This window comes from Rhineura floridana, chromosome 3, assembly GCF_030035675.1.
Source record: "Rhineura floridana isolate rRhiFlo1 chromosome 3, rRhiFlo1.hap2, whole genome shotgun sequence".
In the NCBI taxonomy this organism is placed as follows: Eukaryota; Metazoa; Chordata; class Lepidosauria; order Squamata; family Rhineuridae; genus Rhineura; species Rhineura floridana.
The window spans coordinates 118,350,357-118,377,022 of record NC_084482.1 but is presented as its reverse complement, the minus strand read 5'-3'; the positions used below and the strand labels follow the sequence as shown (position 1 = coordinate 118,377,022).

Below are 26,666 nucleotides of genomic sequence, written 5' to 3'. Positions count from 1 at the left end.
GTTAGTGGGCAATCAGCTGCAGCCAGAAATATTGAGAATCTAAGACATTTGGACTATACGTTCTTGCGTCCCCACAATCTGTTAGGGTTGAACAGTGAAACTAATTTTGCTAGGACAGGCAAGGTGGCTATGAGGGTTTATAGAATTTTCTGTGCTAAGAGTTGGTTTAGATTTGGGTGCCATTCTGATGCCTCTGTGCAAGCCCACTCTGCCTGTGCTTGCTGCTGTTCCTCCAGTGGCTGCAGTGACTGCTCAGCTTGTCCATTTGTAGATAAAGAGATTACTGCAAAGGTGCCTTAAATTTTCATTGTTCCATTCTCCAAAAACCAGATCTATTCTCAACTTCCTATTGTTTAGGAAATTAGGATCAGGAAATAATATAATCAGCAGATCAAGAAAAGTATGCCTGTGATTACTTTCAAAAATGTATTCTACTTTATTTTTTTATCTAAAGAATTCAGCATTTTAATTAAGTACAGGCTGGAAGGGTGGACAGCAAGGAAATGATTAAACCCAAACCTTAACTTACAGATGTTCACAGCATGCAATGCAAATCCTAATAGCTGTCCAGGAATACATTTCATAGAATTAGGAATGGCATTGATGTTTTGTAGAATAATTCTGAAATCATTTTTTTCAGTTTCAAAAGCATAATTATGATCTTCAAGCAACCAAGAATAAATTACTGGAGGCTGCCAATTATGTAGATAAGGTGAGACCAGTAATCTAAGGTTTGCAAGAAAACTGACAACTTTTAAAAAACAAAGCCTAAGGACTTAACCTATATGTTAGCATGCAAATATCACCTTTTTTAAAAAATGAGAAAACAGGTTGAGGAGTTTCATTTGGCTTCAGGGGGAGGAGTGCTGAATCTTTATCCTTTACATGATTCTAACTTTCCCCCCAAGTCACTTTCCTCCTGTGGAGTTCTGAAAGTATGTTTCGGAGGACAAATCTATCACGTGGAAGAACGGTACTGCAGGGGGCATTTGAAGGAGAAAAGTGATAGGCAGCATCCATATGCTGTTTCTCTGCTTCACACTCCTTCCCTCCCCTTCCCTGCCAGCTGCTTTTCCAAATATAAGAGCAAGCAGTGACAAATTCTAAGTATTTACAGGGAATTCTAATATAGCCCTAAGTATCACAAATAATTCAACCTTTTGCTACTGATTATGTAAATTTCCTTCCCAGGGTGAAATGGGTAAGGAAGAATGTGGTGCACTGTGTTCTTCCTAGAAATGCAGCCCACATTATAGCTAAATTTGGTGAAAACAGAAGCATTTGAGTAACCCAAGCTCTTCTTTTCTCCAATCCCTTAGTTTTACAAATCCCTGAACATACGCGTTGCTCTGGTTGGACTTGAGGTCTGGAACGACCACAATAAGTGTGACATCTCTGAGAACCCACATTCAACCCTGTGGTCTTTTCTTGCTTGGAGGCGCAAGTTACTTATGTACAAAAAGCATGACAATGCCCAGCTAATCACGTAAGTTGCTTTTACAGGAATAATATGAACCCTGCTCCCAGTTTTCTAGTTATAAAATGTGAACCACATTATTCTGTGAAAATGTGTTAATACTTATCACACTTCAGATGTCTCAGTAGAATAGGCTGCAGTTATGACTCTAAACCAAGAAGCACATTTTGCAGCAAATATTCATGAATCTGATGCCAGCAAGGCTGGCCCCCTTCTTGTGAACGCACAGAGTTGAGGGTTCTTGCTTTCTTCCTTTACCCGTAACTACTCAGAGTCCTTATATGTTGAACTTTAGTTGACCTAAGCTTGCAGGTTTCCCATAGCAGTTGCCTGGAGTAGGCAGATTATAGTTGGAGACCCCACCCAAGGATTCTTGGGTCTTGGGAGGTACCAGAAATATTTGAATTGGGAGTCAGACTTAAGTCAGCAGAATATCCTTATGATATGCTTTTTATTCATATCTTGCATATTACAGCTATTAAATGCACTCTAAGTGGCTTTAGCCATAATAGCAGAAACAGAAAATTAGAATACACATCAGCAGGAAAGAAGTTACTGTATATACTCATTTAACATCAAAGTATAAAACCTTGAAGGTACAAACTTACTTGTTACAATAGATAAAAGGACTAAGTTAGAACTCAAAGTCTTGTTACAGAGCCAAAAGTACAGAGTACATGGAAATACATGTCAAAATACATTTCACCCATCAGATGACATAGATGGCATGCACTATTCCTGCAGACCTTAGACCACATCTCGATGGAGATGGGTTCTGAGCATAATGTGGCCTGGCTTTTTATATGCTTTCTTATCTGCAAGTATGCCTCTCTGGTAACTTGTCGCCACATCTCTGTCTGATAGTTCTGGTCGTTATATCTCTCGAGGAACACCACCAAACAGATTGCCTTAAATGGTATTCCAGCAGCTGTCTGAAATGATATCGGGTGTTTACAAATATAACAGAGCATTGGCTGCTTTCTCAGACATTTTATCTCTCCCTACTCTGTTAAAGAACTTTTGTAGAGAACTTACTGCTTTGCACAGGAGGGGGGGCGAAGAAACAATCTATGCATGCTATAAAATGAGCAGTCTATGAAAGCAATAACAGCAATAATAAGCACTTTTAAAGCCTATATGGGGCCAGGCCTATGACAAACCAATGCTCATGTAGACAGATTACCCCCGAAAGGAAGGTGGCTCTTGACTTGACAGAAAAAAAAGGTACCCTACTCCCTGGTAGAAAGAGCAATGCACTCTTACTTGAAAAATACCTGCAGCAACGTTCATGTCCTTCCACCCACTTCTAAATAAAATTCTCATTGATTCTCATTGACTTGCAGTTTTTGGAAAAAGCAATGCAAGCCATAAACTTAGGCTTAATTTACAAATTTACCTCAAATATGTGTATGCATGGATCACTACAAAATGTATCTGTATTATTAGTTCTCTACAAAAGGTTCTGGTCTGTGTGAATCCTTTAATGTTTGCAGTAGCGGCCTGTGTGGTAGGGCAGGGCCGCTTTCCCTACAGTGGTGGTGGTGCTGCTTATCTGAAGAGGGCTGGGGTGGAACAGGGTGGTGCCAAGATCAGGGCAGTGTGGATGCTCTGACAGAGCCAATGCAGTTCTCCTACCAGAGTGCCACACAGGTCCAACCTCGCTGCTGCCTTGCCCTACCCAGCCCCATCCAGGTATGCTACAGTGTCAAGTGGGCAGTTCCACCATGCCACATCACACCATATGGACTGTGACAGAACATTTGACACTTTGTAAAATGAGTCTTCTCTGCAATGTCATTGTCTCTCCAAATCTGTTTCAGTGGGATGTCCTTCCATGGTACTATAATTGGCTTAGCCCCTTTGATGGCCATGTGCTCTGTCTATCAGTCTGGAGGTGTGAATATGGTAAGCTATTCTTAATAAACCATTAAGGAGCATAACCCTTCTGGAAGGTGCTGTGTGTGAGATCCAGCAAAAATGAATAGCAGCAAGGCATTCCACATTTCCATTGGATAGTTCCTTTCTTGTTTTGTGTCTGTAATTAAGCTCAATCAGCAGAATGCAAGAGCACAAGTAACACTGGTTTGTAGTAGAAAGAAAGAGAAAGCACTATTTCACACAAAACCACACTGAGATGACATGTGACCATATCACAGACCCCTGCGATGATTATGGAGTTCTTTGCACAATAAATGATAGCTGCAATTTTATATACACTCATTTGGGAATGTTGCACAAATGGGGGAGATGAGATCATTTTGTATCTATGCTACATCACTACACTTGGCATTCTGATTGATAGGCCCATCTTCTAAGCTGGATAATACATGCTTCCCTTCACACCTTGATGCATGATATGCTGACTCTCACCCTTGTCTGTGCCTGGACAGGATCACTCTGAAAATGCCATTGGAGTTGCTGCCACCATGGCCCATGAGATGGGGCATAACTTTGGCATGAGCCACGATTCAGCTGGCTGCTGTACTGCCAGTGCTAGAGATGGAGGCTGCATCATGGCTGCTGCAACAGGGTGAGATGGCTCTCCAGATGGTTTGCTAAACAGTCCTAAAAGCTGGGAGGCACTACAGCATTTTACTTAGTTTAAGACTGACTTGAGGAAAGAGCTTTTATCTAATTATAACTTGGTCCCTTACCAGTATGAATCTATCCACCATTGTTTCACTTTCTCAAAGGTCAGGAATGGTCTAACAATCTAGCACTTAAATGCTAACATGTATCTAACAGAGCCAAGGTAGATCCTGCTTTAACACAAAAGACGGCAATCCTGCTGTGGCTGCCTTTTACTTGACACAGTAATGGCATGGGAAAAGGAAGCTCTGTTCTCTGGAAGTTTCTAGTAACAAAGTAAATTTTTGTGTCACTGTAATATGTTACTTGACAATCTGTTCAAAATGGTGTGTCCTCCTTGTGTACAGGGACCCATTCCCCAGGGTATTCAACAAATGCAATATGAAGGAGTTGGACAGGTACCTGCAGTCTGGTGGAGGGATGTGTCTTTACAATATGCCAGATACAAAGACTTTATATGGAGGACAGAGATGTGGAAATGGTTATCTGGAAGAAGGGGAAGAGTGTGATTGTGGAGAAGAAGAGGTAACTTGTTGGGTTTATTTCATCTTCAAAGGGATTGCTAGCATGACCTTCTCCTATCCATATAGTACAACTTTAGTGTAATTAAAAACTAAATCATAGGCTGTAGCACAGGCAGAGAAAGTGGCAAAGTGAAAAATGGAACTATGTTACTGTGGCACATCAGTAACACAAACATTCTTCCTTTAGGACAATGAGCCTCATGTTCTTTCTGCAGACCTACAACAGATCTGCTTCTATGTCTCCCCCTCACCCCTCGGCATGGTCACTGAGGTGTTTGTAACTAGCATATCCCTTTTGCAACAAAACAACCAAGAGTCTTGTGGCATCTTAAAGACAAGCCGTTTTGTTGTGACATAGGCATTTGTTTAACTAGACTAGATGCATAATGAATTGGGTTCCTGTCCACAAAGGCTTATGTCAGGATATATATGTTTGTCTTTAAGGTGCCACAAGATACTTGGTTGTTCTTTGCTGAAACAGACTAACACAGTTACCCCTCTAGAAATAGTGTATCCACTGTTGCCCTCAAAAGTCTGTTCTTTGACTCTGTCACATTCTTTTTGTATAGTTGTATGGCCAGGCCCACAGCGGTTAGTCATGTGGACTATAGAGAGGTAAGGGGATTTTACTTGCCTTGTCAGAGCCTTCATCCCACATTTTTTCATCAGTGTTTAGATTGCCATTTCTATATCAATTGCTTTATGGGAAACTAAAGCTCCTTGATATTCCTTCAGTCAAAATCCACACCATTCTGGGTTGCTTAACAAGGCCAATGAAATTAAGCTGTGTCACAAGGGTATGTGATATGTCCAGATTTTAAGTTTTCAGCAAGTAAGGTACCTATGTGGAAGTGAATGAACTATAATGACAAGAGGAACACAAGTAGCTGTCTTATAAATCAGACCAGACTATTTGCCCATCAAGCCCAGTATTTACTCTAGCAGCTCCCCAAGGTCTCAGGCAGAGGTTTTAACTTCAGAAGGTTGTAAAACTGGGACTTTCTCCATGCAAAGCATGTGCTCTCCAACTGAGCTAGGGTACCTCTCCAACTGAATTCCCAACCTCTGAAAATGTATGTGAAATGTTCATTCCACCCACCTAGTGGAGCTTTTCCAGGATTAACACCCCAGCATTCTGCAACTTTATATTATTTATTTATTTATTGCAATTGTATACTGCCCCATAGCCGAAGCTCTCTGGGCGGTTTACAGATACAGAAGACCTCTTGGAAGCTGGGCCTGGCAAACAAGAGGTCTTCTGTATCTTTAAAAGTTGTGCAGGGGGAAGGGAGAATTTCACCTTGTGGTTTTTCCCATTGCAGTGTTGCAAGAAAACGTGCACTTCGCTGAATTTTCTCTTCTCTTAAAGATACAGAATCATTCTCAGGCCTTGAGCCTGGCAACCCTATTTTAAACACTCTGTGTGTGTGTGTGTGTGTGTGTGTGTATTTGTTCTAAAAAGGGTTTTATTGATTGATTGCATTTGTATACCGCCCCATAGCCAAACCTCTCTGGGCAGTTTACAACAATTAAAAACATTAAAAACAAATATACAAATTTAAAAACACATTTTAAAAAAGCAATTTAAGAACAAGATATGCAATTGTTTAAACTGTTTTTACATATGCGACTGTATTATATATGTGATATTATATTGTAAATTGCTTCAGCACATCTCTATTATTATTATTATTAGTAGTAGTAGTAGTAGTAGTAGTAGTAGTAGGGTAATTTTGGCAGCCCACAAGCACACTGTGGTAGGAGTGATATGATTAGAAAGTGTGCTTGGGGCTTGTTCCAGATTCTTTGTTATGTTTGGTTTGAAGTCTAAGAGCTTGTGCAGCTGCAACCTCATAAGCCACCCTGAAAAGCAGGCAAATGCTTTCCGATGTTTTTCCATCTACCCAATAAACAGTGTGTCTTGTTTCTCCCATCTCTCCCCCAGGAATGTAATAATCCTTGTTGCAATGCTTCTAATTGCTCTCTGAAGCCTGGTGCTGAGTGTGCTCATGGCACTTGCTGTCACCTCTGCAAGGTGGGGTCACTTGGTTTCTCTCTGTACAACACTACAAATAAAGGATTGCTTTTCTGTTTATTGGACAATAACTAAGAAGTAGAGGCAGGGGGCATATTCAATCTGGGATCGGTTTGCATGTTAGGTTCTGTGAATGTGAGAGTGGATTCACAATTCTCTTTGGAAACTCAGGTATAAAAGGCAGGCATCTTTAAATGGAAGAATACATACATGAGACAGTGATCATACATGCAAACTATATTGCATACATAGCCATAGACCATCAAAATACAAAATACAAATTCAAATACCTGGCTTTCCTTCTAAGAAATACACAGATAGCAAACATAAGGTATTCAAGCCCTCTCTTCTGCATTCATTGCAGGGAAACCTGGCCATTTAAACATGCACACACCATTCATATTTGGCAGTGTCACATTTGTGTTTTGCTCTCATCTGGCCAGAGTTTTCTTGAAATGCCTTCTGTTACCATTGGACTGAAACCTACAGGTGTTTGTATGCCTGGGGAAGACTGTGAAAGAGCCACCGAGTTTCTCCTCTTCTGTATCCTCTGGGAAACCCTCCCTGCCTCGCTGTTTTGGTTTATGCTGGGGCTGCCTTGTGATTGTGCTAGTTAGCAACTGCAAGTGGAAAGCTTGCCTTTCAAAGCAGGCAACTGGCCTGGCTGGGACTGGAGTGAAGCCTTCCTGCCTGGTTGTATTACCAGTTACTGGTATCTCTTTTTGGTGTGTGCAGTGTGTGCCTCAGCTCTAGAAAGACCAGACATGCACTTAGGATAGAGCACAGAGGCTGTTCTTCTAAGGAGAATTAAACTGTCTCGTGTCTCAGTTAATAGCTTTCTATTCTGCATTATACTGCACACAGCTGAATTCCTTTACCAGCCAACTGACTGATCAAACGTCAAATGTGGGGCGAGGTAGGGTGGGGTGGAGATGCCTGGGTCTCACTTTACATCTCAGCTTTCCTAGTAAAATGTGGTTAAAATAGTCTTGGTATGTGTACTGCTTCCATGCTCCTCTCTGAGGGTCAACTCTCAGGATAATCAGGTGCCTGGTGGTTGCTTGAAGGTGCTGTCCATGTTGGCTCTGTGGTTTGTGGCCAGCTCACCATGTGCAGTCATTTATGTGCAAGGTCCACCTTTTTACATACAAGTGCAACATTTTAATCCTGCACATGGTGGCAGCTACATACATCTGTCGGGGTGCAGGCATGGAGCCAGCAAACACAGCCATGTCAAGCAGTCACCATATCACATCTCCAACGATGGTGAGAAGCAGCTGTTAGGCTGCTTCATTGTGATTTTTGTGAACAGAAATTCTTCTTTTCAGTCCTGTCATTGTGTTGAAACTAGTGGCCTTCATGTTTTGCCAGCACAGCAGTATATTCCAGGCACTCTACAGACTGCAGAAATTGACTGCTTGCTGCCCTCTCCGTCTAACCTGGAACTGTCTCCTCTGGCTTGGCTTGTATCCTTCCCCAGCAGGACTGCAAGGTCTGCTGGTTTGGGGGAGTGCCCTGGGCAGCTGCAGCCACTCATGCAGATGGACTATAGTCTCAGCGGGGCCTAATCCTGATGTTACTATTTCCAACAGCCTCTTGGAGACAGCTGTTTCTGCAAAGGGATTGGGGGCCTGATGTCAAGCTCTGTACCTCTCCCCACGCTCCCTCTCTCATCAATCTGCCTCCCTGTAGTAGAGTCTGGACTCGGAGATGACACAGAGAGCAAGGGAGATGAGGAAAGGTGGGAAAGGGGGCATGGCTGTGAGGGGGCATGGTGTGACTATCATGAAGGGATCCTGCACTTCTCAATTTGCCACAACACTACTGGTAGCAGAAGCTCCTCAGTGTCTCAGGCAGAGGACTTCACCAGCCCTACTGTCTTAGTGAGATCATGTTTTAAAAACTGGAGATATTGGGGATTGAACATAGGAAGATATGGGCCATGAGGACCAAGGATATAGTATCAGGCACAGTGGGACAGTGCTATGGAGCCACCATCCTGACACTGGCACTGCTTCCACTTACCGGGATGATGCAGCAACAAGGTTGCAGAAATATCAGATTTACAGAATAGGTGCCCTAGGCATACTTGTTCAAACTTGTACTCTAAAGAATCATTCACATCAACATTTTAGCAGATGGGGTGACCAATAGGTCAAAAGATTAACCTGTACACTCAGGTCATCAGATGGGCTTTCCTGAGCTCTAACCCTGACACAACTCTTTTTAATTTCTTCTCTTTGCTTTAGTTGATTTCACCAGGAACACTTTGCCGGGAACAAGCTAGACCATGTGACCTTCCAGAATATTGTACAGGCAAATCTCCATTCTGCCCTGCAAACTTCTACCAATTGGATGGTACTCCATGTGCAAGCGGCAAAGCATATTGCTACAGTGGAATGTGCCTCACATATGAACAGCAGTGCTTGCAGCTCTGGGGACATGGTAAGGGAGGCTATTTTCTGAGAAGGTAATGTGATTAAATTGTGGGGAGGGGGGCTTGGAAATTTGTAGGGTCTAGGGGAGTAAAGGAGTAAATTGTTCCTGTGCTGATACCCTGGGCTTGAGGGATCTAGCTCAAGGAGCAGGGAAAAGGATACTTGGGACATGGACTTCAGTCTCCACCAAGTGAGTCAGCTGTGGCCAGATACTGTGACCAGATGCAATAGACAACAGGATTTGTGAGCTATTAATAGTTGAATAGAGGGAATTTTAGCATGAGCAGATTCGCATATCACAGTGCTATAGGTCTGAGAAAAATGCATCTGCTGAAATTCCATCTACTTCACAGTCCTATCCTCAGTTACATACGATCACCCTAATAGGGCCTTACCCTCCTTGTGGCAGGTTGCCAAGCAACCAGGTAGAATGATGAAAACCATTTATCTTACTCTACCAGTGATTTTCTGTCCAAATTGTCAAATATTGAACTTCTTGGTCTCTGAAAATTATAAAAGAAATTGCCTTTAAAATGCGTGTGGTTTTAGCAGACAATATTATCTAGGAGGTTTTTTTTCTTCCATGTTCTTGTCTATGACATGTTTAATATGGGGAGTAACCTTTCAAGTTTTCTTCATAACTCTAAGGACTAGAACACCTCTTTTTAAAAGTAGTATGACATTCTTGTGATTTTATCACAAGTCCACAAGAAAAGTAAGCTGTACGTGGGCCACATGATATATATTTTACAATTCTGCTTTTTCCATCAGTTTGCTGACCGCCACACTAGTCTATGTCACAGGAAGTTTGATATTGGTGACTTATCTCAGATGGCTAAGGCTGCAATCCAATACACACTTACCTGGGAGTAAGTTCCATTGAACCCAATGGAGCTTACTTCTGAGTAGAGGTATATTGGATTGCAGCCCTAGTCTCTAGAGAAAGATTTTCTCTCTCTTTTTTTTCTTTTTGCTCTTTTCACCTGGAAAAAAAAGATAGTGATGGGTTCACATCCAATGTCATGGTTGAAAGTAAGTGGGTGGCAGATTTGGGTAAGCTACTCTCTCCCACAGAAATCAGTAGCAATGAATCTCTTCCATACAGGAGCAAGGCCAGCACCTGACCTCTGCTTTGAGAGGGTTAATGTTGCAGGAGATTCCTATGGGAACTGTGGGAAGGATAACAGTGGCCGATACAGGAAGTGCGATACAAGGTAGAAAGCAGATCCAACTATTCTGTGTGGGATGGGATACTTCTGAGTCCTCACCAGTTAAAGGCTGAATGATTAATCAGTTAAATTAATCAGTTCTGTACCCTGACTGGCAAAAGATGACTTTTGGTCCCCTGGCAATTTTGTTAGGTTATTTAAATAAAATTCCTTATTTTAAGTATTTTAGTGAAAGTCCACATCACTGTTGGCTCCCAGTCAGTGTGGCAGTGGAATCTTTGGACAGCTCCTTGAAAGTTTAGACTAAAACTTGGAGCAGAATCCACTGTTCCACTGACATGCAGTCACCAGCTGCCACGGCTTCATACTATATGCCTCTGCTGCTTTTTGTGGGTGTGTGGTTCACATCTGGGTAGAACTGCAGTATAACTAGTGGGTAAGCACCCCACCTGCTGTGTGACATGGAAGTGGAGGTACTTATTCGTGAGTAAATCTGACACCTGGAAAAGAGCCCCTTGCCAGCCATCATAGGTGCCACCTGAGGAAAGTTTGCAACAGAGCTGCTAAGGAGGACACAGCAGGCTTGGGTGCTTACTCAGGAGAAACTCTAATGAGAAACCTATTTTCTCACAATGAAGCTTGAGCGCGTAATGGCAATCAGTGACTTCTTCTAGGTGGTCCCAAGACATATCAGGGGAAAAACTGATGCAAACACACCATCAGTTGCTGCTGAGGCTCAAACTTAGATGTGACTTTAAGTACATTTCTAAATCCCGTGCTTGGGACTGGCTCCATAGTTTTCTCTTCAAAAAGCAGCCATGAAGAGTCCCTGAACTGGAGCAGGAGAGAAGAATTTATGTATTTGAGGCCTAAAGCAGTTTGGGGGTGATTTTTGTGGGGAATCATCAAAGGTGGAAAGGATCGAATCCATCTACACTGTGATCCCGGTCTGAATTGGGATCTCACACTCAAAGAAAGAGGCATGGCTAATTCCAAACACAGGATATAAAAATGCACATCATCATTTTCAGTTTGACTTGCAGTCCTAAACATGCTTACCTGCAAGTGAATCAATAGTCTCTGAGATACACAGGGGCCACACCTGTAAGGGCTTTATAGGTCAAAACTAGCACCTGGGATAGTTCCAGAAAATATTGGGAAGTTGCTTTGAGCGCATATATAATGTGCTCCTAAAGATATCTGTCTGCCAAGAAATGGGTCACCACATTCTGCGTGAACTGAACTTCCCTCATTGGCAGCCTCACATACAGCACATGATAATAATCTAGCCTTGAGTTTAATAAGCATGAATTATGGTCATCAGCTCCTGATCACACAGAAAGTTCTGAGTCCCAAATCTGCGCGCTTTGTAGGATGGAAATGATGGATTGTTTCATGTGAGGAAAATCTGAAAGTTTGGCCAGAAGGCTTAGATTAACATGCACTCTCTTCTCTTCCCAGAGATGCTAAGTGTGGCAAGATACAATGCCAGAGTTCTGCTTCCAAGCCTCTAGAGTCCAGCGCTGTTGCTATTGACACAACTATTGTATTCAACGGAAGGAAAATACACTGTCGTGGAACTCACGTATACCGAAATGAAAAGGATGAAGGGGATATGTTAGACCCAGGCCTTGTGATGGCAGGAACAAAGTGTGGCGACAGTCATGTAAGTGCAGGTTGCCTACAGCACTCTTGCATCTTTTTCATCTGTATACTTTGAAGACAGCTCAGTTGGTTTGTATTCAAAGTGGTTGAATGCCACAATTTTTTCAGAGGTTTGATACTGGCTTGAAAAAGCAAAAATAAGTGGAGCTCTTTTCAGAATGATTGAGCAGATGTGCTTGTTGGAAAGCAGCTTAGTATGAGAGGGAATGCCCCAACCCCCAAATCATTCCCTTGTACCATTCTGCTCTGGGGCTAAAACTGTCCTCCCATACCCAATACAAGGGAGTGCTGTGAGGCTTGAAGCTGCTTGCATTTCACCACCATGTCAAAAATTGGGTGCATCACCACAGACCTATGAAAGGCAAAGAATTCTCGTTTGTCCTCATACCACCAACATGCCAGAAGGGGAAATTCCCCCCTCCCAACAATAATACTCAGTTCTTGCAATTCCTGCACCACCTATTGACTTCTGTTAGTCCCACTACTACTGCCTCAGCAGCTATCAAGAGCAGCAGTATTGCCTATGGGGTGGCTACTGGAGTTAGCAACAGACTTTGGGACTTCTCAGGCAAGGTCTAAGCAATGGCATGCAGCTTTGACTATTCCCCAGCCTATATTTTTTGTACCCCAAGCATTTCATAGTATTCCTTCAGTATTAGTTTGAACACCTGTCTTTCTCCTACAGGTTTGCTTTGAGGGACGCTGTAGGAATACGTCCTTCTTTGATACAGGAGACTGTGGGAAGAAGTGCAATGGCCATGGGGTAGGTACCTTGGTTTCTGGCTTCTTAATCAGACACTGTGTGGTTTTATCTTTGTTGCTTGCCCATTCACTTAGCAATTTTTTATTTTATTTTTTGGTATGCAGAAAACTACACAAATAGCAGTTAAAGCAGAAAGATTATGGGTGATGTATATGAGTCATATTCAGAGTAGACCCATTGCAATAAATGGATTTTCCTATGATAGCGGCAGCCAACATGGTGCCCTCCAGATGTTGTGGACTACAACTCCCATCAGCACCAGCCAGTCTGGCCCACAGACAGATATGATGGGAGCTGTAGTGCCTAATGCAGTAGAGGTCAGTGGGGCAGGGTGGGCTGGGGCTGTGCTGCTTACCTGGCTTTCCAATGTGGAGGAATGCTGCCAGTTACCGAGAGGGAGATGAGGCGGCAGCAAGGCCACTGCAGTGTGGACACAGCAGTGGACGCATCAGATTGGCTCCACCACTGTGCCCGCATCACCCTCCTTACTGTCTCACCCCTATCCCTCTCAGTAATTGGCAACGACTCTGGCATTGGGAAGCCAGGTAAATGGCACAAGCTCGCCCTGCCCTGCTCTGCTGACTGCCACTGACCGAATGGTAGAGCTGGCCCTAGATGTGCTTCCAGGGGGACTTAACAGGAGGTTGCTGGAGCTCCCCTCCCAAATTACAATAGATGTTGAATTGAAGTCTTTCTGGATTTGCTAGATGTAGAAGGAAGGGCTGTTGAGTGTTATGTTGAACTCAAAAACCACAAGTTGTGTGTTTGCTTTTCTTAAGCTGCAGTGCAGCATAAGAGAAGATGCTATCCCCATCCATCACGGCCAGACAATGTCACAGAGAACATCTGCTGGGAAGTTAAAAATAGTGGGGAGTCATTTTGGTCCCACTTCAGGAATGTGCATATATCCCGGTATACTTTTGAAGGGTGGAAATATATCCTTTGGAACTTGGCTGGTAGAAATGAAAAGAATTTTCAAACACACTGCATTTCTTGGGAAGGCTGGTTGGTATTAGCACTGATTATCGAGGAGAATATTCTTCATATAGATCTAGAGTTTTATAAATGCTGAGTTCCAACAGTTGTCAATGGAAGATGCAAGTGCTTTTTACAGATTAACCTCCCCCCCTCCATGTTTTTACATTGGAATGATCATGGTATTTCATGTTTATGCTAACTAGGAAAGGGTGATGGTACATTTCCTAATTGTTATCTCTACAGATTTGCAACAACAACCAGAACTGTCATTGTTTCAGTGGATGGGCACCTCCATTTTGCAATAAACCTGGGAATGGAGGAAGCCTGGACAGTGGGCCCATGCCTCAAGAAAGTGAGCATGACTCCTGTTATATGGAGAAATTAAGGAAATCTGAATGGAGGGAGGGACTTGGGACAAGGGAATTAGGGTGACCAGGTGCAATGGAGGACAAGAGCATCTGTACTTGTATAGTTGAATGGAAAGGGGAATTTGCCAGATGAAGTTTTTGTCATGGCCCCAGAATCCAGCAGCAATCAAGACACTGAGTCGGAGGCTGCAGAATCTCCAACCAGGGAGCTAGACCAGGTTCAAGGTTCTGAATCTGCTGCTGGAGATTGGGAGACCATTGAGTCTGAGTCAGATAGATAGGAGCCCACAGAACAACCTCCCATTATTGCCAGGGCCTGAGCCTGAGGAACCAAATGCCTCCCATAGGGCCTCATCTATCCAGCGGTTGTCTTCAGGCATTGCCCTTTAAGAATCTAAGTTATCCACAAGGGTGCAGAGGCTGAAAGGCTCTGTCTGCTGGACCAAGTTGCTCACTTGGAGCTGTCTGTGGTCCTGCAACTCCTGACCTGTGGAATTTGGCATCAGCGCAAACAGGACAGTTTTTCCGATCTGTGCAATGTTGTGATGAAACAAGAAGCACTTACTGAAATTCCCTCTTCCACTCAACTACTAAAAATATTAGAAGCCTGTCCTCTAGGTTGCTGCATCTGATCACCTTGGAATGGGGAAGAATTATGTGAAAGGAGGACTTCAATGACATCATTGATTTGGCTCTTTTCCCTGTCAGGTCCTGTTCCAGTCATAATAGGAGTCCTTTCCATCTTGCTTCTGACTGTAATTGGAATTGCTTTTTGCTGTTATAAATGGAGAGCCAGGCTTGTGCCACTAAAGCAGGCTTTCATTCCTCCAAAGAAACTGCATCAGTTCAGGTGAGTATTTATAGTATGGCAGTAATGGATGTATTTCCATTTCTGATGCTAAATAAGCCTGGTATTGGTTATAAGGACACCTACAACTGCCATGCACACCACTCAAGTGTCTGGGAGGAAGGGAAGGACACATATTTAGGGTTGCATTCCATTGGCGCAAGGGTTTCTGCTTGCGCAACAGAATGCTCTTCCCCTGCATACCCCCTCAATCAGATCTAGGGGTGCCCGCAACCCTTTGGAGCAGATTTGGTGAGGATGTGGGGCACATGCAGGGGGAGGAGGGGGAAGTCCTGTTACGCAAGTGGAAATCCTTGAGCTGACGGGATGCATTAGTTGAATATTGCCCATACTGATAAACAAATATATCTCTTGCATCTGCAACCATGAGCATATAGATACTGAAAAGGCAAGATACTTATTTCTTTCTCTTTTGTGAAATTCCAATTACTTTCCCCCTTGACCATTCAGTGCTCATCATGTAGAGACTACCTGTTGGAAAATTTAGTCAGTGGACTCAATGTCCATAAATGAGCCTGGAAAATTGCAGTTCAGTTAAGCAGTATGTTGGCCTCTTGCAAAAATCTTATTGACTCATGTGATGTGCTCCTTAAATAATTTAGATTGCTTGGGTTGGTTGGTTTTTTAAAATGATTTTGACTCTGCTATCTGTAATCACTAAATATATACCATGAGAAGCAGCTTCTTTGTAATTCTCATTTCCTGCTGTTGTTTCCAAACAGTAGTACCTCTCCTCCCATTCAGAGTGATGTGACTGGTCATGCCAACCCAGCTTTCAAGCTGAAAACCCCACAGGAACAAAGAAAGGTACCTGAAAATTGGAACTACTTGCAGCTGCGGGATTGAATAATGCCTTACCTTCTCCGTATTGCTAACCCAGTACTGATCTATGCTGATAATTCCCTATGGTTGTAAAACATGTGATACAAAGAAATGCCATAGTTATATAACAACTTCTGCTGTTATATTCTAAAGACACAAGATGAAAGAGATTGTTTGGGGGACCATGTTGGGTTTTCAAGAACACCTTTTTCTCATTGTAAATGTTTGCTTGCAAGCATTTGATCCAGCATAATTATGTTAATATTAGTGTTTTTAAAAATGAATTTGTATTGCTTATAATAGACGTAAGCCACCCTAAGGGTGGAGCCAAGTGGTGGGGCAGAAATTACAAAAATCAATTAGCACAAGGAGTGCACAGAGAATAAAATGTGTATGGGACTAGTGCTGACTTGGTCAGTAAATAATATTGGCAGCATTCATACTGGGCCATTTAGAGTGTCTGAGAAAGGAACCTAGACAATGCACGTGCAGCGATGGTTTTAGAAACATCACCTGCTCTTTATGTGATTTGCAAGCAGGCTACTGGTATACAGAATATCCCTCCAAAACCTGAAGTGCTCTACTGTGAGCCACCTCCAGAATTCAAAATTCACGTACAGCCCCCACCGCCGCCGCCGCCGCCACCTGCTCTCCCAGCTAACCACACAAAGGAGCTTCCCGTTCTGGGGTATCAGAGCAAAGTAAAGAATTTTCCAAAACGAACTCCTCCAAGCAGGCCAGCACCACCAGCTCCAAAGGTCATTGTTCCTCAGGTGAGAATTTCTATGTAGACAGAGATCTTTGCACTGGTGGCAATAGAGTGACTAAATGAATTCATGGTGCCTCAGAGCTGCTTAGGGGAAGGACCAGAGACCCATGGTGGAGCATCTGATTGCATGCAGGAGGTCCCAGGTTCAATCCAGGCATCTCCAGGTAGGGCTAGAGAGAACTTTGCCAGAAACCCCAGACAGCTGCTGCTAGTCAGTGCAGACGAAGCTGAGCTACATGGGCCAATGGTCTGACAATATAAGGCAGCTGCCTATATTCTTGTGTTTTTGGCATCACCAGTGGCAGGCCCGCCCTTAGCATGTGCGTGGCCCGGGGCAAAAGCATAGTTGGGGGCCCCCCACATTCTTGTTCTCTCTATATTATATATATATATAGTAAAATTTATTAATATTTTACTGTTCTTATATTTGTGTGTACATCACCTTGTAATACTATATGAAAGGAGATATAATAAAGCACTTTGAAGTGAACACCAAAGTGACACCACAATATATATTTTCCATAGAATAGAATAGTAGAGTTGGAAGGGGTCTATAAGGCCATCAAGTCCAACCCCCTGCTCAATGCACTTTTTATCATTATTAACATGTCTTAAACACCTTCTCAGCCAAATGGTGCTCAAGGCTAGGTATAATCTTTCTAAAGACATAGTAAACTGCCCAAAACAACATAGTAGTGAAGGAGGAAGAGGTCACTCTAGCACAATCAGAAGAATCTGGCAAATGCCTTTATTATTATTTATTTAACCTTTTGGGTAGTTCTAGTGCTAGCTCAGATTGGATCCAATATATTTTTGTTTGGAGTATCAATAGTATTTATATAATTTATATCCCACTTTTTCAGATGAATGTGCAAAAGCAGCTCATAAATTTCTAAAGTAAGACATTAAACTGAAACATTTTTTCAGAATTGAAACAGATTTAAAAGCAGTTGTAGGGTAAAAACGCATCACCGATGCAGTTCTAAACACACATACGACCCCTGAGGTAAATGGGACTTACAGCTGAGTCAAACCTGCTTTAGGTTTCTACTATTTCCATCCATGTTAGTCTGCTTACACCAAGTCAGACTATTGGTCCATCTTCTTCTGTATCATCCACACTGATCAGCGACAGCTGTCCAGGATTCAGGCAGGAAGTCTCCCCAGCCCTACCCAGAAATGGGAAGGATTGCACCAAAGACCTTCTGCATGCAAAGCAGGTGCTTGATCACTGCACTACATTTTTATTTCTTTACACTGCATTTCACAATGATGATTTATTTCATTATTCATCTCTTTATTATTTATACTTATAACCCACCTTTCACAGAATGGTCCCAGGGTGTGCTACATAAAATGATTAAGTATCATGATAAAATCACCACCACCACACATGAACATGCTACAGTCTAGCTCTGCCTTCCTCAGTCTGGTGCCCTCCTGATTTTTTTGGGACTCCAGCTCTCATCGCCATGCTATATATGGAAAGCATTTATTTTATTTTACAGCACTATTCATGTCATGATATTTCTGCTCTTTTACAGATATGTTTTCATAGCACATTTTGACCTTCTACACCCAGGGCAGATATCCTGGACACTCTATGTATTAAATGTTTTTATATGGTTTCTTAGATGTTTTTAATTGTTTTAAGACATTTTAGATGGTTTTAATTGTTTTAAATAGGGTTTGTTTTATTTTAAATGTATTGTTTTACCAATTTGATGTTTGCCATCCTAGGCTCCTTTGGGGGGAAAGGTGGGGTGCAAATTTAATGAATGCATTAGTCATAACAAATTTAAGCCCCATTCCTTTCCAAGTGCCTCAGCAAGCAGTCATTCACTTTAGCTGGATGATTGCAACTGGCTATACTGGGATACAGAAAATCTCCCTTTACCTTTGTTTTTTTGTAAGATAGCTAAAGCAACTCTAACCAGTGTTTTCCATCCCTATATTTTTCATATAGCATTTTTTGAAGCAGCCCACCTGCTCGCTCGCCCGCCCGCATGCACACACAACTTAAAATTATTTTCACCAAGCGCAGGGCCCCTCAAAGTGCGGGGCCTGGGGCAACTGCCCCGCTTCCCGGTGCCTAGGGGCGCCGCTGACCAGTGGTACATATTAGTGAATGGGTGCGGGTGAAACTTTGGTATGGTTATATCTGTTTCAGTGCAGTTGGTAGAAGCAGGGCAGGCCTTCCCCTCCTGCACAAGTCATGGGTTCCTCGTTGCTCATCTGCTGTGCCCACTGGCCTGTGCGTGTTGTTGTTTAATGCCAGATCGGTACATAATAAGACCACTCTCATCCATGACTTGATTGTGGATGAAGGTGCCAATTTGGTGTGCATTTCCAAGACCTGGGTGGGTGAGCTTGGAGGAGTTTCTGACCCAACTTTGCCCACCTGGATACTTGGTGCAGCACCAGCACAGGGACGGTGGGGGGGAGGAGTTGCTGTGGTCTACAGAACTTCCATCTCTTTCACCAGGAAACTGTCTTGGAGCTGGCTGTGAAGGCCTGCACCTGGTGTTTGGCTGAGGAGACAGTAAACTAGGGTTGCTGCTGGTGTACCATCCACCCTGCTGCCCGGCAGCTTCTCTGACCGAGCTGGTGGAGGTCATCTCGGCTGTGGCATTGGAGGAGCCCAGAATGATAGTGCTGGATGATTTCAATGTCCATGCTGAGGCTGCCTCTAGTGTTCCGGCTCGGGACTTCATGGTCTCCATAACAACCATGGGGCTGTCTCAAGTTGTTATTGGCCCAACACGTAGGGCAGGGCACACCCTTGACTTGGTTTTTGCTCCAGATGGAGGAAGGGATGATCTGGAGATGGGGGTGTGTGGATGTCACCCCATTGTCATGGTCAGATCACTTCCTGGTGAAATTTAGACTTATGGCTCCGATCCTTCCCTGCAGGGGCGGTGGACAGATTAAGATGGTCGGCCCCTGGGGCCTAATGGAATCCACTGGATTCCTGAATGCCCTGGGGGAGTTCCCAGTAGATAGAGCAGGTGACCCTGTTGAAGCCCTTGTCATGCTGTGGAACAGCGAGGAGCATCGGGCTCTTGGCATGGTTGCCCCCAAGCGCCCTCTCTGGCACTGTGGAGCCCGGCTTGCACCTTGGTACACCAGTGAGCTAAGGGCAATGAAACAGGCTGGATGACTGCTAGAGCGCAAGTGGAGAAAGACGTGCTGTGAGGCTGATCGGGCATGAGTAAAACATCACAACCATGCCTACTGTGTGGTGGTGAGGTGGCAAAGAAGGCCCACTTCTCTGCCTCCATCACATCCTCAAGTAGCCGTCCAGTGGAGCTTTTCCATATTGTCAGGGGTCTGTTGACATCAACTCCAGGAAATGGAGTTTTAGACCCTTTGGAGGCCCACTGTGAATTGTTTGCAAGGCACTTTGAAGGTAAAGTTGCTCGCCTCCGTAGCAGTCTTGATGCCCCCTCTACATCTACTGTAGCCCCAATGAGGTGTCTGGTGCAACGTCTGCTGAAACTTCTTGGGAATGGTTTCAGTTGATGTGGCCTGATGACGTGGACAAGGTGCTTGCAATGATGTGGTCAGCAACATGTCCTCTTGACCCTTGCCCTTCTTGGCTTATTAAAGCTTGCCGAGGGGGTTTGACCGAGTGGATCCAGAGTGTGGTCAACGCATCATTGCAAGAGGGAGTGGTTCCAGCCACCTTGAAAGAGACAGTGATCCAACCACTCCTGAAAAAGCCCACCCGGGACCCATTGGTTTGTGACAACTACCGACTGGTTGCAAATACCCCCTTTTTAGGGAAGGTGATTGAGAGGGTTGTGGCGCAGCAACTGCAAGTACTCTTGGATGAAACAGATTATCTTGACCCATCCCAGTCTGGGTTCAGGCCTGGTTATGGGACTGAATTGGCCTTGGTTGCCCTGATGGATGACCTTTATCGGAGAAGGACAGGGGGAGTGCGACCCTGTTATTCTTACTTGATCTCTCAGCAGCTTTTGACACCATTCACCATGGTATCCTTCTGGGCTGACTTGGTGAGCTGGGTATTGGAGGAACTGTTTTACATCTATCTCCAAGGTCACTCTCAGAGAAGAACATTGGGTGACTTTCTTTCGGCCCCCTGGCAGCTGTGCTGTGGGGTGCTGCAGGTTACCATCTTGTCCCCCATGCTGTTTAACATCTATATGAAGCCCTTGGAAGCAGTCATCAGGAGCTTTGGGGTGAGGTGTCAGCAGTATGCTGATGATACCCAGCTCTATTTCTCTGTAACATCTAAATCAGGCTGTGCAAGCCCTGGACCACTGCCTGGACTCGGTGGTGGGCTGGAGGAGGGCCAATAAACTGAATCCTAGTAAGACGGAGGCACTGTGGGTTGGTGGTTCCCGACTTTGGATAATTGGTCAGTTGCCTGCTTTGGACGGAGTCATACTCCCTCTGAAAGAGCAGGTCCATAGCCTGGGGGTGCTCCTGGAACCATCTTTGTTGCTAGAGGCCCAGGTGACCTCATTGGCTAGGAGTGCCTTTTACCAGCTTTGGCTGGTGAGACAGCTTCTGTTTCTGGACCGGGATAGCCTGACCACTGTTGTCCATGCACTGGTAACCTCCAGGCTGGATTACTCTAATGCGCTCTATGTGGGGCTGCCTTTGAGGTTGGTCTGGAAGCTTCAGTTGGTGCAAAATGCAGCAGCAAGACTGTTCACTGGGGCAGGGTATCGCCAACATGTCACCCTGCTGCTGAAATAATTGCACTGGCTGCCCATTTGCTACAGGGCGAAGTTCAAGGTTCTAGTTTTGGTTTACGAAGCCCTATACAGCTCAGGACCAGGATACCTGAAAGACCATCCTACCCCTTATATGCCCAGTTGATCACTGCGCTCTGCAGGTGAGGGCCTCTTGCAGATACCATCTTATCAGGAGGTTTGTTCTGCACAATATAGGAAACGGACCTTAGTGTGGCAGCACCTACCCTGTGGAATTCCCTCCCCTTGAATATTAGGCAGACGCCATCTCTGCTATATTTTCGGCGCCTTTTGAAGACTTTCCTCTTTCAACAAGCCTTTTAGGTTGAGACCTATCCCAGTCTGCATCTGTGTTAGAATTGTTTAATATGTTTTTTAATAATGTTTTAAAACCTTTTTTGAAGTAGTTTTTTAAAAATGTTTTTAACGCTGTTTTGTTTTAATGTATTTTAAGATCTGTTTTTATGATGTTTTAAAGTGTTTTTAGTGCTTTGTTTGCCGCCCTGGGCTCCTGCTGGGAGGAAGGATGGGATACAAATAAAATAAATAAATAAATAAATTTAATAATAATAATAATAATAACATATGCAAGCACTGAAAGAGACAGATGTATAGTTATGTTGACATAATTCTGATTTCTTGTCATTGCTGGTGCAAGGTCACCCAGGGCCGGTTCTAAAGGGCGGCCAGGTGGGGCACTGGCCCAAGGGCCCCTGGAGCTATAGGGGGCACTCCACTCTCCTTCTGCGATCAGCGGAAGCATACGTGGACCGCCATCCCCCCCCCTTTACCTACCATTCTGTTTTTTTTTGCGGTGCACAGATTTGCCATCAATCAAGATGGCGGCTGAGGTTTCCTTAAGGGGCTGAAGCCTCTGTTGCCATCTTGGCTGATGGCATGCATGCGTGCTACACTCGCGGATTGCTGCCATCAACAAAGATGGCGGCAGAGGCTTCAGCCCCTTAGGGAAACCTCGGCCGCCATCTTCATTGATGGCAAACCTGCACAAGCCGCAAAAAACAATGGAAAGGTAGGTGAAGCGGGGGAATAGCGGGGGGATGGTGGGCGGTGCAGAAGCTCCTGTCTTGTGGTCTGTGGATGCTTAAGTTCTGCAAATTGCAGAGGGGCCCAGGGCAGGCTGGTACCCAAGGGCCCCGGCATGCCTGGGGCTGGCCCTGAGGTCACCCTTCACTGGGGTTGATTTCCTTGGAGGGGGAATAGTTTCCTTTCTCAAATATTGGCTTCTGCTCTGTATAAAGAGCTGACTGTACTAGTCAGGAAGGTTCCAGACTTGATCAGAAGCATTTTCCCTTCAAGCCAGCTTCACTCAGAATTCCAAACTGGTCAATCAGCTTGTGATGTTTCCAAGGTGTGTCCAACGGAAATGCTTTGCTATGGGCAGTCCGACAAGGTGTATTCCAATCAAACAATAAAGATGCGTACAGTTGGGTGCAAATTCGTTTGAAACTACACCCAGACAAAATGGTCTTGCTGCTTTTGAAGGCACTAGTGTTAATGTAGCTGTAGACTCTGCAAGAAAGTGAATTGCTTCAAGCCACCATATGAGCTTCATGGTTCCCCCCACTCCAGCTGGCATGCATTGCTCTGCCCAAACAGCATTTTCATTCTCATGTCCTCTGTCTCTCTGTCTCATGAATTAGGCCCAAGCCTAGTTATATGCACTTGCATGTAACAGTAGCCCTATATGGGCCACTTAGGTAAGGAAAAGTCATTTCTGCTGGAGGCAATTAGGAGTGAAGATGTGGCAAGGGAAGGACACTTAAACCTTTTGTTTGTCTGCTGTTAACCACTCCAAATCACCCTCTCACCTTAGCATCAGCCCCTTAGGGAAACCTCCACTCCATCTTGGTTGATGGCAGGCATGCACACATAGTGCGCACATCATTTACAAAAGCAATCGAGGTAGATGGGGCATGTGTGGCCTGCACTAACTGTATTGGGGGGAGGTGCCTGGGAGCTCCCTCTCCACAATCCGCAGCAGGGTCGGGAGCTAATACTGATGCGGATCGCAAAACGGGAGCACTACCCTCCCACTTTAAGGAGCGGCCCCTCTGGGCTGAGGGCCTGGCTGCTCCCAAGGGCACTGGCCGCTCCCAAGAGGCCCCTCCCTAGATCTACAGGCTGGGGCTGGGGGGGGGTGGAGCTCTGCTATCCACAATGGGATCAGATTGCAAAGCGTTATTTGCAACCGCAAATCATGCCCTGCAACCCAACGCTTATCGCGGATCACTCCCAAGGGACCCCTGCCTAGGTCTACAGGCTGGAGAGGGATATGTGGAACTCCCCAATCCATGATGGTGGGAATTACACCCTGCAGCATGATGCAGGTGGCCATGGGGAGATGTGTTGGTGCCTGAGGGCCCACCCCGGCCTGCCCTCTTCTCCTTTGACAACTGAGATATATATACCTTATATACAGTATATATCCACCCTATTCTTCTGATGTAAATTGTTTTAATTGATTTTGAGATTTCATATTCTCTTGTAAATTGTTTTAACTGAATTTTAATATAGGATTTTTATATTGCTATAACTTGCCCTAGGGCCTTATGGTGAAGGGTAAAAAATCCAATTAATCAATAAGGGCCATAACATCATGCAGTGAAGAATCAGTCTGTTGATGTATTCATTTTTTTAAATTGTACCTACACAGTCATCTGTGAAAGATCCAGGTGCATGTGGGAATTATGGCAACACTGGGATATTAAAGTGAGCATCAAACATAGAATTTGTCTGTAGGCCCTAACTTTATCTAACTGGGCCAATGTTCAGTACATGTCACAAACGTGAGCAGATGGTCAGTGTTTCTCTGCCAGAAAGTATCTTCCTGTGTTTGGCATAACAAGAAGAAAAAGTTTGGTCTGTGTCAGATGGAAGCCATATTTGGGACACTATTTGGGTGCAGTTCATAAGAAAATAAAGTTACAATAGTCACCCTTCACCCTGCTTAGAATTGCTAGTGGACTGTGCTTTATATGAACTCAGTCCAAAATGTTAGGCAAATAGCAATTTTAATTTTTGCATATGTTTTCATGGCTAGATTTTTCTTTATACACACATGGCTCTCATTTCCTGTTGCTTAACATTTGTCACTCATATAACAGGAAACAGAGGGGTGCTATAGAAAGAAGTACCATAAATTATGGTCAATAATTTCTGGGGTCCTCAGATGCTCTTCAGTGGTGGGATTTTGAGTTTTGTCCAGCTTGGCCATTGGATTATTACAGCTTTTATAGATTTGTGATCATCATCATTATTATTTATTAATTAGTCATTTTTCTTCACAAAGTGAACCCAAAGCAACTTACAATCAATAAAAAGATTAAAGCCAAATTAAAAAATTAAAACCAATATAAAAAACTAAAACAGTTAAAAAATAAAAAGCACAGTACATGAAGGCAGTGGAACAACCCACCCCCTAAAGGAGGCTACAACATCAATAGCCCTCCAAAAGCCCTCCAAAGTTATGAGACGAATGCCTGGGAGAAAAGAAATGTTTTTGCCTAGCACCTAAAGATAGATAATGATGGCTCCAGGCATGTGTCCCTGGGGAGAGGGTTCCATAAATGGGCGACCACCACCAAGAAGACCTGATTTCATGTTGCCACTCTTCGCCTCCCTTGGAGGGGGCACATGAAGAAGGTCCTCAGATGCTGAACACAGGGTCTGGGTTGGTTCATATGGGGAGAGATAGTCCTTGAGCTATTCAGGTCCTGAGCTGTATAAGGCTTTATACACTGTAACTGACACTTTGAATTGAGCTGGGAAACTAATTAGTAGCTGTGTAGATATGCCAGAATTGATAACGTAAAGCAGAGCCCTGCCTAGATCATACTTTTCTGTTACAGGATACTTCCAGACCTCAAGCACCTCAGAAAGCTCTTCCTGCTAATCCAGTTCCTGCAAGCAACAGAGTTGGGCTGCCCAAGTTGACTACAGCACCAGTACCACTGCCACACGGTGTTGCAAGGAACAGAGGAGTGCATCGGGTGCTGACAGAGGTGAGGCACATAGGACAATAAAAGACAGAGACTCATGAAGCAAAACACTTCTGACTGGAAGTCTATCTAGTTGAATATCTAATCTTCAAGCTGTGGCCTCTTCTGCTGAGGTGGGAAATATGGAAGAAACAATGTACTAAAATGTACCTCTACAGCAATGGTGTTTTTAGTTCATGAAGCTGTGGATAAATGGGGGGGGGAATCCCATTGAGCTTTGGCTAGCTGCTAGTGGAAACAGCATGCTGAACTAAGACTGATGTTGGGTTGATCTAGCAAAATAATTCTTATATTCTTAGGATCCTAGTTCATCTGCTGTTGATGCCACAGTGTTGTTGCTTTCAGATATCACATCTTAGTCAACCCTGGGCAGCTCTGTATTTCATTATGGAGCAGGGAGTAGCTACACTGGATTGCTTCAGTAATATATAAAGGTGGTTCCAATGAATTAGGTTTTTTGGGTATATATTTTAAAAAGATGGTGTGAAAATTGGAGGGAGAAATTTCAATAATTTAAGATATGCAGACGATACCATACTGCTAGCAGAAACCAGTAATGATTTGAAACGAATGCTGATGAAAGTTCAAGAGGAAAGCACAAAAGCAGGACCACAGATGAATGTCAAAAACTCTAAAGTAATGACAACAGAAGATTTATGTAACTTTAAAGTTGACAATGAGCACATTGAACTTGTCAAGGATTATCAATACCTTGGCACATTCATTAACCAAAATGGAGACAATAGTCAAGAAATCAGAAGGCTAGGACTGGGGAGGGCAGCTGTGAGAGAACTAGAAAAGGTCCTCAAATGTAAAGATGTATCATTGAACACTAAAGTCAGGATCATTCAGACCATGGTATTCCCAATCTCTATGTATGGATGTGAAAGTTGGACAGTGAAAAAAGCAGGTAAGAGAAAAATCAACTCATTTGAAATGTGGTGTTGGAGGAGAGCTTTGCAGATACCATGGACTGAGAAAAAGACAAATAACTGGGTGTTATCGTACTTGGGGCACATAATGAGAAGACCTGATTCACTAGAAAAGACAATCGTGCTGTGAAAAACAGAAGGGAGTAGAAAAAGAGGAAGGCCAAACAAGAGATGGATTGATTCCATAAAGGAAGCCACAGACCTGAACTTACAAGATCTGAACAGGGTTGTTCATGACAGATGCTATTGGAGATCGCTGATTCATAGGGTTGCCATAAGTCATAATCGACTTGAAGGCACATAACAACAACAATTTTAAAAAGTCTTGGGCAGAATCTAAAGTTATGTGAATGGATTTCCATCTTCCACTCCTTCTCCTACTGCCCCCACAAAAAACAAATCTGCCCTGAAGAGTCTCACCAACTCCTTGGAGCGGATTTTGAGGGTGTACAAAGGGCTGCAGGAGGGAAGAGTGGAAAGTGAAGTCCTATTGGGTGAGCAGAAGCCCTCTCCACTGGTATAAGGA

General features: G+C 43.9%; 1 protein-coding gene across 5 annotated transcripts in view; it reads left to right on the top strand.

The window, feature by feature from the left end:
• Positions 1-26,666, top strand: part of ADAM19 (ADAM metallopeptidase domain 19) — a 105,537-nt gene that overhangs the window by 74,718 nt on the left and 4,153 nt on the right. Inside the window, exons 8-22 of one of the 5 annotated variants that reach the window (XM_061617488.1) lie at positions 641-712; positions 1,320-1,486; positions 3,298-3,382; positions 3,868-4,007; positions 4,414-4,591; positions 6,536-6,625; positions 8,875-9,070; positions 10,169-10,277; positions 11,694-11,898; positions 12,583-12,660; positions 13,882-13,990; positions 14,715-14,856; positions 15,600-15,681; positions 16,236-16,469; positions 25,059-25,211. In XM_061617488.1, the coding sequence (XP_061473472.1) occupies positions 641-712; positions 1,320-1,486; positions 3,298-3,382; positions 3,868-4,007; positions 4,414-4,591; positions 6,536-6,625; positions 8,875-9,070; positions 10,169-10,277; positions 11,694-11,898; positions 12,583-12,660; positions 13,882-13,990; positions 14,715-14,856; positions 15,600-15,681; positions 16,236-16,469; positions 25,059-25,211 (2,040 nt within the window). Of the gene's footprint in view, positions 1-640; positions 713-1,319; positions 1,487-3,297; positions 3,383-3,867; positions 4,008-4,413; positions 4,592-6,535; positions 6,626-8,874; positions 9,096-10,168; positions 10,278-11,693; positions 11,899-12,582; positions 12,661-13,881; positions 13,991-14,714; positions 14,857-15,596; positions 15,682-16,232; positions 16,470-25,058; positions 25,212-26,666 lie in introns of all 5 variants that reach the window. The other 4 variants (XM_061617486.1, XM_061617485.1, XM_061617484.1 and 1 more) reach the window with 4 other exon arrangements.